We start from the raw sequence: 12,835 nt of genomic DNA, 5'->3' as shown, positions 1-12,835 counted from the left end.
AGTTGAAGACAGGAAAGTATTGTGTCGCCAGGTTTGCAGCAGAGAGCCCAGCACATGTGGTGGAGAGGGCAAACTCCTGATCACTGACAGCTCTGTGACCTGGAACAAGCCACTTCTCTCTCAAGCTTCAGTTTTTTCTTTGTCTGCAGAGTGGGGATAGAACTTATTCAAGTGGTATTAAGATCAGTTAGAGATACTCTGTGACACATCTCAGGCACCTAGTTGGTGCTCAGTTAACCTCAGTGTCTTCCAAGCTCCAGCTAGCTGGCTACAGGAAGGTTCAGCCCAAGTCAGGATCAGGACCCTGGAGAGCTCCAGGGAGTCCTGGTCCTTTGAAAAGGGTTGTGCTGTAGACAGGGGTCCCCAAACCCTGGGCCTCGGACCACGCAGCCTGTTAGGAACCGGTCTGCACAGCAGGAGGTGAGCAGTGGGCAAGCGAGCGAGCGAAGCTTCATCTGCCGCTCCCCATCGCTTGCATTTACCACCTGAACCATCTCCACACACACACCCGCCCCCCCCCAACCCCACCCCCACACTCTCCCCCACCCCCCGGCCATCTGTGAAAAAATTGTCTTCCATGAAACCAGTCCCTGGTGCCAAAAAGGTTGGGGACCGCTGCTCTAGGAAACACTGCAGTTGTGGGGATGGACGTCAGCTTCATCCATCCTGTCTTTCTCACACATAGGGGAAGTGTTCTTTCTCCTGGCGGTCCACAGGGTGATTTTGGTGGTATATGAGCCCAGATTAAAGAACATCCCATCACATAATGAGACAGTATTCCCTTTTCATGTGTCTTAAGGCAAAAGGTGCAGTAAGCTGGCTTATTTTTTAGCACCTCTCTGACACCTGCTATACTTGGTTTTGAACTAAGAGAGAACACAGCTCAGACTCAGAACCTTTGGCTTAGAATTTAATCCCGTTTTATCTTCATTGCATTTATTTTTGCATTTATCTTCTATTCGTGGTAAGAGAGAATGGTTTTCAGTTTATCGCGGCAACTTACAGTTTTCTTATTACATAATATTTATTTAATGTAAAAGAGCATATTGATTTATAGAAAATACTAAGTAAATAATGCAAAGATGATACGTGTATGTGGCAAAAAAAAAAAAAATTGGCCAGATGGTAAGAGTGATTACAGTGTGGGTTAGTTAACCTCGCCTCATTGTCGATGGTAGAATGCCAGCCCAGGGAGAGCATGGAACTTGCCCGAACTGCTCAGCAAACTGTACCTTCTGACCCTGTGGTCTTGGGTCCTTGCGCCAACACCACCCTGCTAGCTCAATGCCTTTTGAACAATGCTCAACTTTCCAATTGACTCCATTATCCTAGAAAACGTAGGGAGGGGCAGCCCTTCTTCAACTTTCGTGGCATTCTCAGTGATCCGACCATCCCCTCCCCCTATGAAATAAATAGCTTTGTCCTGGAAGTAGGGAGAAAACACCCCACAATTCCAGTATTGGAATGCAAATGAGCAATTAGAGTCAATTAAAGCAGGATACAGTACAATTACCACCAATTGTGCTAACCTTTATATTCAGTAGGACTTGACCTGCTAAAAGGAAATTAAACAATAGTGAAACAAAAAAAACCCAACCCAACCTCTTTCTGAACCAAAGGGTGTGCTTTGGTCAGGAGTCTCCTTTCAGAGGCCTGAGAGGTCTGACAGCTGAGACCCTCCTCCCCCCACACCCACCTCTCCGGGTCCAAGCCACCACTGGCAGTGGCCAGGAACAGCCAGGCTTGATGGTACCTTGTCAGTGACCTTATTATGCCCGTAAGCAGACCCTGCATAATTTAGCATAAGGCCTGAGCCCTGCTTGGCTCCCTTCCAGACAGATCCTAGGGCGTCAGACATCTTGAAACTGAACTTTGCACCTGAACTTCCTTGCCCTCCATCAGTGGACTCGCCTGTCTTTTAAAGCCACGTCTCCTGTGGTTTCCTTATTTATGAACACTCCCTAAAATCCGATGCAATTTTCTGAACCCCATTTTATGTGGTTCTAGCATTTCAGATGGACAAAGCACAAGAGCTATTCTGAAGACCTGCATTCTAACCTCGGGGTCCAGATGTCAGACTACTGATCTGTTTCTCTAACGAATATTTATTGAGCACATTGTATGTACCTTATGCCAGCCTGGGCACTGTGGGTACAGCAGAGAATGTAAAAGACCCAACTCCCTTTTTCTGTGGAACTTACATTTTAGAAATGTTAAATTTGCAAGACAATAAAACAGCTGACAGAGAACAGCTACAGTGCTGGGCAGATGCTGGCGTGACTGAGGGATGGATGTGGGGTGAGGGGCAGGGAGGACGTGGCAGACAGGCGTGGTTTGTAGTGAAGAGGGTGGCTCCTGACGTAAGACTGAGGTACTTGAAACCCACCACCGGGGGCCTCCCTGCCTGATGTGGACAGTAGATTGGACGATATCGCAGCTGGAAGGCAGGGCCCCTGGCTGTGAGGAGTCCTCAGCCCTGTGGGGATTCAGGCGTACCCAGGACTAACGCCTTGGGTGGCCCAGGAGCCGGGGATGGACGTTCCGGACAAAGGGAGGCATGAAAAGGCAGGGAGGCCTGAAGGAGGCCTGGCATGCGCCCCAGCGGCGGGGAACCTGGCACAGTGAGAGCAGAGTGGTTGGGGGAGGGGTGGAGACCGACGGAGTCGCACAGCAAGTGGGGGCAGCGCCAGGGTTGGAGCACAGGGTTCCTGACGTGAAGCCCAGCCCTTCGCTCTGTATCCCACGACCCTGAGTGAGAGACTGGGAGGTGGACTCAGGAGCAGGAAGACACAAGCCAGATTCTTATTTTTAAAACTTGGGCTATGGAATGGGGCTGTCACATGACTGAGAAGAAAGGTGATGAAGGGCCCTGCCGATGAGGATGAAAGCAGGGTGTAATTTCAGAGTATAGTTGGAGATCACGTTGGCAGGACTTGACGCTCCTGCTGGGATGTGAGGGCAGCCTCGGTGAGGCTGACTGCAGCCTGAGCACCCGCAGGACAACCTGGAGGTGCCTCGACATCCCAGGGGACCAGATCTGTGCTCATTTCCACATCTTTGGCTGGTTCCACACCTTCCCCGCCTGACTCAGCTCTCCCGTTCCTGCTTAGCCTTGGAGACCCAGCTCCAACCCCGCTGTCACTGCCAAGAGAAGGCCAGAGCCCTTCCTGGAGACCCTCCAACCTGTCTCTCTAGCCTCCGTTCCCGGTTTCACGCTGCTGTGGTGGGTTCATGACCCTGGGCACCTCATCCGTGAGCACACATCCAGCAGTTCTTGAGCACAACACCTGGTCTCACCATTCTGAGGGCCGGGACTAAGGACCTGCAGTGGATGGTGAAGGCATGAGTGAAAAATGGACTAGAGCAAGGGGAGCAGATAGTGGGTTCTTCCCAGATGAAAATGGGGCTGGCTGGAGTCCCACGCGGAGGGTTCTGGGGCCACATCCAGGCTTAGCTTCAGGGTATCACGATCAGTGAGTGATGTCTGGCATGGGCACAGGAGGGATGTGGCAGCATGTGTACCATTTACGTGCAAGTTCTCGATAGCAAGATGAGTACTGTTTGGACAGTCTCCAGCTACTCTTGGGAAAAATCAAAGGTGATGTGCACGTGTCTAGGACGGCTGAGGGTAGAGACAGATTGCAAGGGGCTTTTAGGAGAGCTGGGCCAGCCATGCGTCTCAGTTTTCATACTGCTCTCCGCTTGCGTGCATTACATAATGACCCTCCTGAACCACCTTTTGTACCCGGCTCCGGGCTCTCAAACATCAGCTTACTAAGGGATTGTTCTAGCTGAGGCCTGACACCCAGTGGTTTCACTTTGGCAGGCTGACTTGTCCGCACTGTGGTCTTCGGGCAATTTACCTGAATATTTTATTTCCCTTACGGTTTTACAAAATGAGTGTCAAAAGGAGGGTGTGGGTGCCAGTGGAGAGAGTGGAGTTCTCCTAAATGTCCTATAGAAGCAGAGCCTCCATTTAGAACTCCGAACATTGGAATTGTTTCAGAATACTCATCAGCCACTTAATAACTCCTGCCCGTGTGCCGACTGAGGAGCAGTCTGCTCTGTGTACCGCCACAGGCACGGCAGGCTGCGTGTGGCCAGCTTATAAAGGACCCCTGATGCCACACCAGTGGCCCAGTCCACTCACCACAGACCAGACAGAGCACAACCAGCACGTTTCGTCACATCAAGATGGTCCCATAGATGAAGGCCAAATGTCTATGATTTTCGTTTGCTCTTATGTTTTACGGGATAACATCTTTTTCCCTAAATTTTGTGAGCATTGGGGGTTAAGCTCCAGAAATATCATTCATCAGGTCCTGGGCATTTTGGATAATTAATCTTCTGCCGTACAACAGAGACCAAAGTGGAAATTATACGATGAAAGCAATAGATTTTAGCCTTCCCAGCTTCATAGACATAAGCTGGTTGATTAGGGGGGTTCATTTTGAAGGAGGAGAATCAAGCATTTGTGTGAACTGCTGAAGATCTGTGATAGATTGTGCCTACAAAGCTAAGGGAAGTGGAGATTTTATAGCAAGCTTAATTAGCTCTCTGGGCAGGAACCATCGACATTGACTGCTTACTGGTCTCTAATTTATTATTATTATTACTCGTATCGTCTACTGGTCTATAGTTATATATTTGACTTGCTTTCAACTTCTTTGGATGACCATATATGTGACAGCAAGAAATTGTTTGTATTGATTATATGCCTTGTCAATTGAGCCAGTGGTTGATCTGGGGCCATGGACATCGAAATTTGTGGGGCAGAGTTGTGGGTGGCCTGAGGTGGGTACCATCATGGTAGGTTAGGAACGGTGTCTGCATGAGATCATCCAGGCTTCCAGGGTGTGTTGGCAGGACCCATGGACACCACCCCCTGCTGCTTCTTATTTCCCGTTGTTCAGGACTGAGGTTAAATCCCTGCTTCGTCACTTACCAACCAAATGACGTAACTTCTCTGAGAGTCACGTCTCTAAAAATATGGAAGATAACACTGAATTTGCATTGCTGTCGTGGGAGTCACATATACAGCCTCATAGTTGATTGCATGACCTTAAAGTCAGACAGGCCTCCTTGTGAATCCCACATCGGCCATTCCTTAGCTGGGCCACCCTAGGTGAGTTAGCAGTGACCTCTCTGACATTCCTCATATCTAAAAAGACAGTACTCATAACTATCGGAAGAATGAATGCCTGGTGTGTGGAAGTGGTGAATAAACATAGCAATTTCTATTGTCATGTGCAAAGTGCGCAGCATATAGTAGGATTTTATTTGTTCCTTCTTCCTTCCGTCTCCATTTCCCATGTCCTGAGCTCCTATTCATCCTTTACGGGACAACATCTGGATCGCCTCCTTGGAGAAGCCCTCTCTGACTACCCCTGAGATTAGCTACTCCCTTCTCTGTGCCCCACCATCCTTTGCGTTCCCCCGATTACACAGTGCATTAATTATCTACCTACATACCCACCTGTCTTTTCTGTCAGTGGGAAGCCTCTTGAAACAGAAACTTTCATCCTGTGACTCCCATTCATTCAGGAGTCTAGCTCAGTGTTCGGTACATAGGAGTGTTTAGGGTGTGTGGGTGAAGGAGTGAGTAAATAAATAAATGAGTGGAGTGAAGGCCTGAGCCACTAGTGAAAGAAACCCTGCATTGCAAAGGGGTGAGAGGCTCCAGAGTGATGGAGGGATTAAGATCTTAGGTCCTAGAGCACAGGTTCTTTCCTTGAGGAATCTGAGCCTCTGGACCATCCAAAAGCTGGTGCACGTATCTGTGAAAGTGCACACTTGGGGGAAAGGGGGAGAGAGTCCATAACTGTCATCAGATTCTCAGAAGTGTCTGTGGCCCCCAAATATTAACAAGTTGATGCTCTAAATAGGTGGAGGGATGAAGTGATTGGAGGAGAGGATGTGACGCGGGAGAAAAAGTAAGACCAGGAGGGGACACTGAGTCCTGAGGGCACCTCAGGTAGAACAGGAGCTCCTGTGCTCTGTCAAGGTGTTGCTGTCTCCTTCTACGCAACTTTTGTTCAGGAAAGCTTAGGGAAGATTTCGTTCCTTTCATCGCCTTGATTCTTGCAGATTCCATGGGCTGCAAGGGTCTCTCAGGTTCATTGGGTCCAATCGCTTGCTTCCAAGCAGACCAAGAGGAAATGATTCCAGGAGAACACTGGGTCTTTCCCACCCTAAACAGCTCCCATCCTCCTCTCCCCCTCCCATTCCCTTCTCTGTTTTCTCCTCTCCTCTCCTCTCCTCCCCTCCCCTCTTGGGGCTTCCCCGGTGGCGCAGTGGTCGAGAGTCCGCCTGCCGATCCAGGGGACACGGGTTTGTGCCCCGGTCCGGGAAGATCCCACATGCCGCGGAGCGGCTGGGCCCGTGAGCCACAGCCGCTGAGCCTGCGCGTCCGGAGCCTGTGCTCGGCAACGGGAGGGGCCACAGCAGTGAGAGGCCCGCGTACCGCAAAAAAAAAAAAAAAAAAAAAGTTGGTCTTGACCCATTAGTGAATTGACATGAATTTAAAGGGCCATGACCAGTTTTTAAAAATGACACAGTATGATAGAAAATATTAGAGTGCATCACACGTGTGAGATGAGCATGAGTTTGTGAAACTTCCTGTTTCAGCTCTATGTGTGTATGAGTTGTGATATCGTATATATTGCTTTCTTCCGTTCTGGTCCAAAAAAGATTGGAAAGCACTGATACAGCACCACTGTGGGCTCTCAGTAGGTGCTCACTGCAGGACCCAGCCTTGCGGGGGTGGGTGTGAGAACAAGCTGTGTTAGGGCTCACTTCTTACCGCTGCGCTGGGCGGCCCTTTGCTGCCAGCAAGAAGTTAGGGGCCTGCCGCGTTGCCTGCCACTGTCGCTCCTTCTTGATTGTTCCCTCTCCTCTCCTGGCAGGTGGTGTATGTCACCGCGACGTTCCCCTACATCATGCTGCTGATCCTTCTGATCCGGGGGGTCACGTTGCCCGGGGCCTCCGAAGGCATCAAGTTCTACCTATACCCCGACCTCTCCCGGCTCTCCGACCCACAGGTAAGAGTCGCTGGCTCCGTGCACAGCTGCCCTCCACCTCTGGGAAGCCTTCTACACGGAGCCTCAACGACCCACTGAGGGAAGTCTGTGGCCCCTTCTCAGAATAATACTTTTCAATGCATAAATTACATACACGGGGAATCAAATACATTGAAATACAATCACCAAAACATGAAAAAAAGAGATTTATGACATGGCAATGTAGCAATATCCAGCATGAGGGGAATAATTTCCATGATTTCAAAGCAGTGATGAGCATACATGATATTTGGAGAACTCTGTACAGTGATATGAAAATATGTGGGATTTCTACCGATTACAGTACTGTGGTCTGTTGCCTGCCTTTGTAATTGAAGGAAATGCTAAATTTCGGTTAGAGGTCATTTAAAATAAAAATACACTTTTTTCTCCACCTAAGAACACAGATCTCTGCAGGCGTGCTTCTCTGAGAGAAACTGGGTCTTTGTTGGTGATTCTCCTTGCGGGGGTAGGTCACAGAAACAAAATAACTGGTGACCTGGCTAAGCTGTCAGTTGTCTTTGGAAAGGCATCAGCCGTTCTGAATTCTGGGTAGAACTGTTTATGCCAAAACCTCTCCAGGTGGGTAGGGGTGGTGTGCCTGCAGGGGGGAGGTGTTAGACAACAGATGAACGCAGCATCTTAGGGGCCCAGGTCTTCGCAACCTCCACTACTTGTTAGAAACTCCTGGGGAGCTTTTGAACATCCTGATTCCCACCCAGAACACAACCCCTACCATTTAAAACAAACCCTCTGGGGGTGGGTCTCAGGTCTCAGTATCTTTTGAAGGCCCCCTGGCAATTCCAATGTGTGAAATAACATGCCCAACAGATATCTTAGCGGGTGAAGAGGCGCTCGTTTTTCTTTGAAAACAAACACAGATCGTGCCGTAGAGTGTGGAATCTGCGTTCAGCTGATCACGAGGCTTGCAAGAGATGTCAAGTCTTCCGTCTCTGGCTTGCGGCCGCCCCCTCTTAGGAGAATGGGGTTGTGAGGAGTGCTGGTTCGCGCAGCTCAGCTTGTAGCTCATTACGGTGGGTTCAGGTGGACGGCGGGGGGGCCCGTGTGCTCCTTTCTGTCTCAGTTTGCCCCGCCGTGAGGGCCCCGAGGCTCAGGCCCCAACAAGGAGCAGCCTGAGTTGCAAGCAGAATCCCAGGAAGAAAGAAATTAGCTCCTGACGACTGGCTTCACTAACTCCAACCTCCGATGCCAAAGGCTCAGTTGAAGAAGCAGTTTTGGAAAACAGATTTCCACAGTCACTGCTCTGTGCATTTTCGTTAGGTCCACAAATTCTGCCTTGATCCATATGGCCGTCCTGTTCCCTCCGCTGCCCACCGGCTTCCTTCTCCCGGTCCTCAGGGCTGGCCAGTCCCGAGCATCTCCCAGAGTTTCCAAACCTGGCTGATCCTCAGAACACCTTGGCACATGCTGAAATGCATTTTCTCGGGGGGCTGAGCTGGCACCTGGGCATCTGTATCTTTAAGCTTCAGAGGCCATTCTGATGATCAGAAAAGTTTGCAAAAACCCAGCTGATACCTACAACGTTGGAGCCCTACACATAGACACGTGTGCACACACAGACACACACCACACGCAGAACAGAAGTGAGGCCAGGCGGTTCACCATTCAGACCACCTGCCCGAATCATCCCAGTTTCCGACCGGATCTTTCCTTTAGGCCTCTGGGTCCCAGGCCAGCACGTATCGGCAAGGCTGTCCTATGGAGCGGCTGCTTGGAGTGGTGGAAAGCACACGGGGCTGGGAGTCAGGACGTGGATTCCTCCTCTGGTTATGCCACTGGTCCTGAGTGACCTTCGCCAGGTTCCTTCTCTTTTTCTCCTTCTGGGCCTCAGTTCCCCGCTGATGACATGAAAGGGTGAATTCAGTCAGTGGTTTTCAAAGTAGATTTGGAGAGCCCTGAGTTTTCCATGAGCGTGAGTCGGCAAACTGTGACCTGCACGCCAAATTCGGCCCTCTGTCCGTTTTTATAAATAAGGTCTTATTGGAACGTGGCCATGGTATTATTTTTTTTTAACATATTGTCTGTGGCTCTTCAAAGGCAGAACTGGGTAGTTGAGGCAGAAACCATAGGACCCCCTGTATCAAGGGTTCCAAGACCTCCCCCCATCACCACCCCACATCCAGTGATTTATTAGAAGGGCTTGCAAGACGTAGAAGAAGTTATTCTCTTGGATTTGGTTTATTTCCATCATCAGTGGAAGAAAAAGACACATCAGGCAAAGTCTGGAGGAATCCACACCAGGCATAGAGCAGTCTCTCCCCTTCCGGACGGGAGAGGCTGCACAGAACGTCCTCTTTCTTCCAGTATCGAAATGCGGCAGCACGTGGGCAGCACTTCTGCCCAGGGGAGACTGCTCCGGACTTGGAGTCCGGGTTTTTAATGGGGGCATTTGATTAAGTGCATGATTGAGCACAGTCCTCTGGATTCCAGACCCCTGTCAGGAAATCCGGCGTTCACTGTAAAGTGCCTTGCTTGTGTGGACAGTCCAGGCAGGCTGGTCCAGCAGAATTGAGTGCCCCAGGCATGCGGACAACCGCATCGCTTGGCGTCATAGGGAATGTCGAAGCGGAGTTCCTAGACACCAGGGCAAGCCATGCCTCCTGGAGAGCAGCGTCAGGCCTGCTGTGGTAATGCTTTCCTGCATACCTGCAAAACATTAAATATTCACTGTTTGGCCTTTTCTAGAGAAAGTCTGCTGACCCCTGAGTTGAAGAACCTTCAGACACCTGTGAGGGGAAGGTTGATGGACTCCGACCCCCACCTGATCCCCCCACTCCATGCTTGTTGCCCTCTGCCTCTACTGCCACCAGCCTCATTCAGGCCACCACCATCTCCCATTTGACAACTACAGAAGCCTCCTAACTGGTCTTCCAGAAGTGGCTCTTAACCCCTCTAGGCTACTCCCCACCCAGCAGCAGAGTGATCTTTTTGAAATATAAATCTGGTGGGCACCTCTTTGTTTAAATCCATTCTGGGGTTCCCTGTGGTCTTTGGAATAAGATCCAAGTGGAGGGGCCTCTGAGGTCCTCCGTGAGCTGCCTCCTTGCTGCATCCCCCATCACTCTCCTCCTCTATCATTCCACACCTTAGAATTCCAGATTTTGGGCTCCTTTCTGCCCCAGGACCTTCGCACATGCTGTTTCTCCACTGGGAACACTCTTTCTCCCCGAGACCCTCCTTCCCCACGTTGCCTGAGCAACATGCAATCACCCTTTAGGGTTCAGTTTAAACATTATTTGGTCAGGGAGGTCTGTCCAAACTGCCAACCATGCACCCCTGGACTGACTTTCCAGAGCACTTATCATGTTTGCGATGAAATAATCACATATATATGTCATATATATGTATGACGTGTATGATTTATTTACTTTCCATTTATTTGCAACAGATATTTACTGAGTGCCTACTCTTGTGTCAGAGATTATTATAGGTATTAGGCATATGGAATTAGACAGTGGACAAAAGAGTGATCCCTGCCCCATGGAATTTATATGCTGGTTGGGGAAGAAGGTAGTAAACAAAATCAAGTCAAAGATGCCATCCATTAGATGGTGGCAAGAACCATGGAGACAAAGTATGGACGTGGGGAAAGAGTGCTGGGGAAAAGAGCTGTGAGTCCCAACAGGTGGCCAGGAAGGGCCTCTCTAAGAAGGCACCTTGGAAGCTGGGTCTGTATCTGCCTTGCCCACCACTGTGTCCCTAGGCCCTGGATAGCTCAGTGCCTGGTACATAATAGCTCAGTAAATGTTTGCTGAATGAATATAAGAGCCAGAGCTATTTTGGTTTTTAAAGAAAGATTTTGTTGCTTTAGCAAGAAGTCTAAAAGCCTCCAGCTCACCAGATCTGTGAGCTGCAATGTTTTTTGTTTCTCTCTCAGTAATGGCCAGAAAATGGATATGGTTGTGTGTGTCTCCACAGTCATAGCTGATCGTCTGGACAGAGATACGGATAGTGACCCCAAAGGGCAAGGAAAACAGAACTCCAGGTAGCTAGTGTTTTTTGGAAGCTGGGGTGTGTTGCAGGAACGGCTCAGGAAAGGGAGGTCTGGAAAGGGAGGTGGGAGCAGCCCCGAACCTGCTCTTGATCTGCTCTGGGCGCTGAAAGGCAGGCAGTGGAGTGTACAGTCATGATGAGTCTGCATAAGGGTTTTGATGGCTCCTCAAATTTGGAGGCTAGTGCATCACGCAAAGCTTGTCTCCTTGTGGGGAGAGAGGGCAGCATCTGAGCAGGTCAGTAGAATCACAATGCCCCAGCTGGAATGTCTACTCGACAGATAGAGAGATCCAGGTCAGAGAGGCTGAGCCACTTGCCTGTGGCCACACAGCAGCTTAGCAACCCAGTGAAGACTTAGAGCCCAGGGTTCCTGGGTTCTGGGAAGGACAACTCCTAAATGAAGGGAGGTGAGGTCTTAAGAAGAAAACAGATCCACAGCACCCGGTTACAACTGTTCCCATTTGTACATATTCCAGACCATGAAGGAGCAGAGGCCACTGGTTTTGACTCCTACTCTCCCGTTATTGGAGATGTGGCCTCAAGCAAGGTTCCTCACCTCTCTGGGGTGAGTCCCCTCTTCTCTAGAATGAGGATCTCAGGCTGTACTTGCCTGCCCCATCAGATGACCATGAAGGTCTAGGATGATGACCCAGCTATGGAGGAATATTCTTTTCCTTTTATAGTTATGTAGTTATTTTAATGTGCATTAGAAAAAAATCTGGGATATCAACCAAATCAAAATACACACACACACACACACACACACACACACACAGTTGACCCTTGAACAACACGGGTTTGAACTGTGTGGGTCCACTTATACATGGATTTTTTTTTATTTTCCCAGTAAATGCTACAGTACAATGTGTGGTTGGTTGAATCCCCGGATGCGAGCCCCAGGTACAGAGGGCCGACTACGGGACTTGAGCATCTGCAGATTTTGGTTTCTGTGTGAGGTCCTGGAGCCAGTCTTCTGAAGATACTAAAATCCACAAATCCTCAAGTCCCTTACTGTTGGCCCTCCATATCCATAGGTTCTGCATCTGCAGACTGAACCAGCCACAGACCATGTAGTATTTGCCATCTGCAGTTGGTTGAATCTGAGGATGTGGAACCCGTGAATACAGAGGCCCGACAGTATACACACTCACGTGTATATATGTGACACCCCTCCCCACAACCTCACACACATACTCTGAAGGGTAATTTGTCAAGAACTTTGAAAACCAGAAGTGAGCATAGGCTGCCGCCCAGAACATCCCTTATGTGTGTGCATAAGGAGGTATGCACATAGAGGTTTGCTAAAAAAAAAGAAAAAGAAATAGTTTATCATAGGAAACATTGGAAATAAATATCCATCAAATAATGACTGGTAAAAAAATATATATATATGTGTGTGTGTGTGTGTGTGTGTGTGTATGTATATATATATATGCATGATAAAATAAACAAGGTTAATTTTTTTATTTTTCAAATTATGTTTATTATCTTGCCATAACATTCTTTTTTGTAACATCTTTATTGGAGCATAATTGCTTTACAGTGTTGTGTTAGTAAGGCAGTATTAAATGAATATTAGAACAAACGTGGACATGGCAAAAATAGTGCAAGTGAAACGTGGTTGGCTGAAGTTTGGGCCACAGCCGGGGCTGGAGGGACATCTGGGTAGCGTTAGGACTTTAGGTGGCCACATGCTCCCACTCGACACAAGAGGCCAGCTCTCACAGAGAAAGTTGGTCGGAGAGCTGCTGGCTGGACATATT

At 49.2% G+C, this 12,835-nt stretch overlaps 1 protein-coding gene across 1 annotated transcript in view; it reads left to right on the top strand.

Annotated features, from left to right (window-relative positions):
• Positions 1 to 12,835, top strand: part of SLC6A11 (solute carrier family 6 member 11) — a 121,626-nt gene that overhangs the window by 46,818 nt on the left and 61,973 nt on the right. Inside the window, exon 6 of the mRNA XM_027093850.1 lies at positions 6,906 to 7,040. Coding sequence (XP_026949651.1) covers positions 6,906 to 7,040 — 135 coding nt within the window. The remainder of the gene's footprint in view (positions 1 to 6,905; positions 7,041 to 12,835) is intronic.

The sequence above is a fragment of the Aethalodelphis obliquidens genome, unplaced genomic scaffold (assembly GCF_003676395.1).
Source record: "Aethalodelphis obliquidens isolate GAN/ISIS:26980383/991018 unplaced genomic scaffold, ASM367639v1 scaffold86, whole genome shotgun sequence".
NCBI lineage: Eukaryota > Metazoa > Chordata > Mammalia > Artiodactyla > Delphinidae > Aethalodelphis > Aethalodelphis obliquidens.
This window is presented reverse-complemented; position numbering and strand designations above follow the sequence as displayed.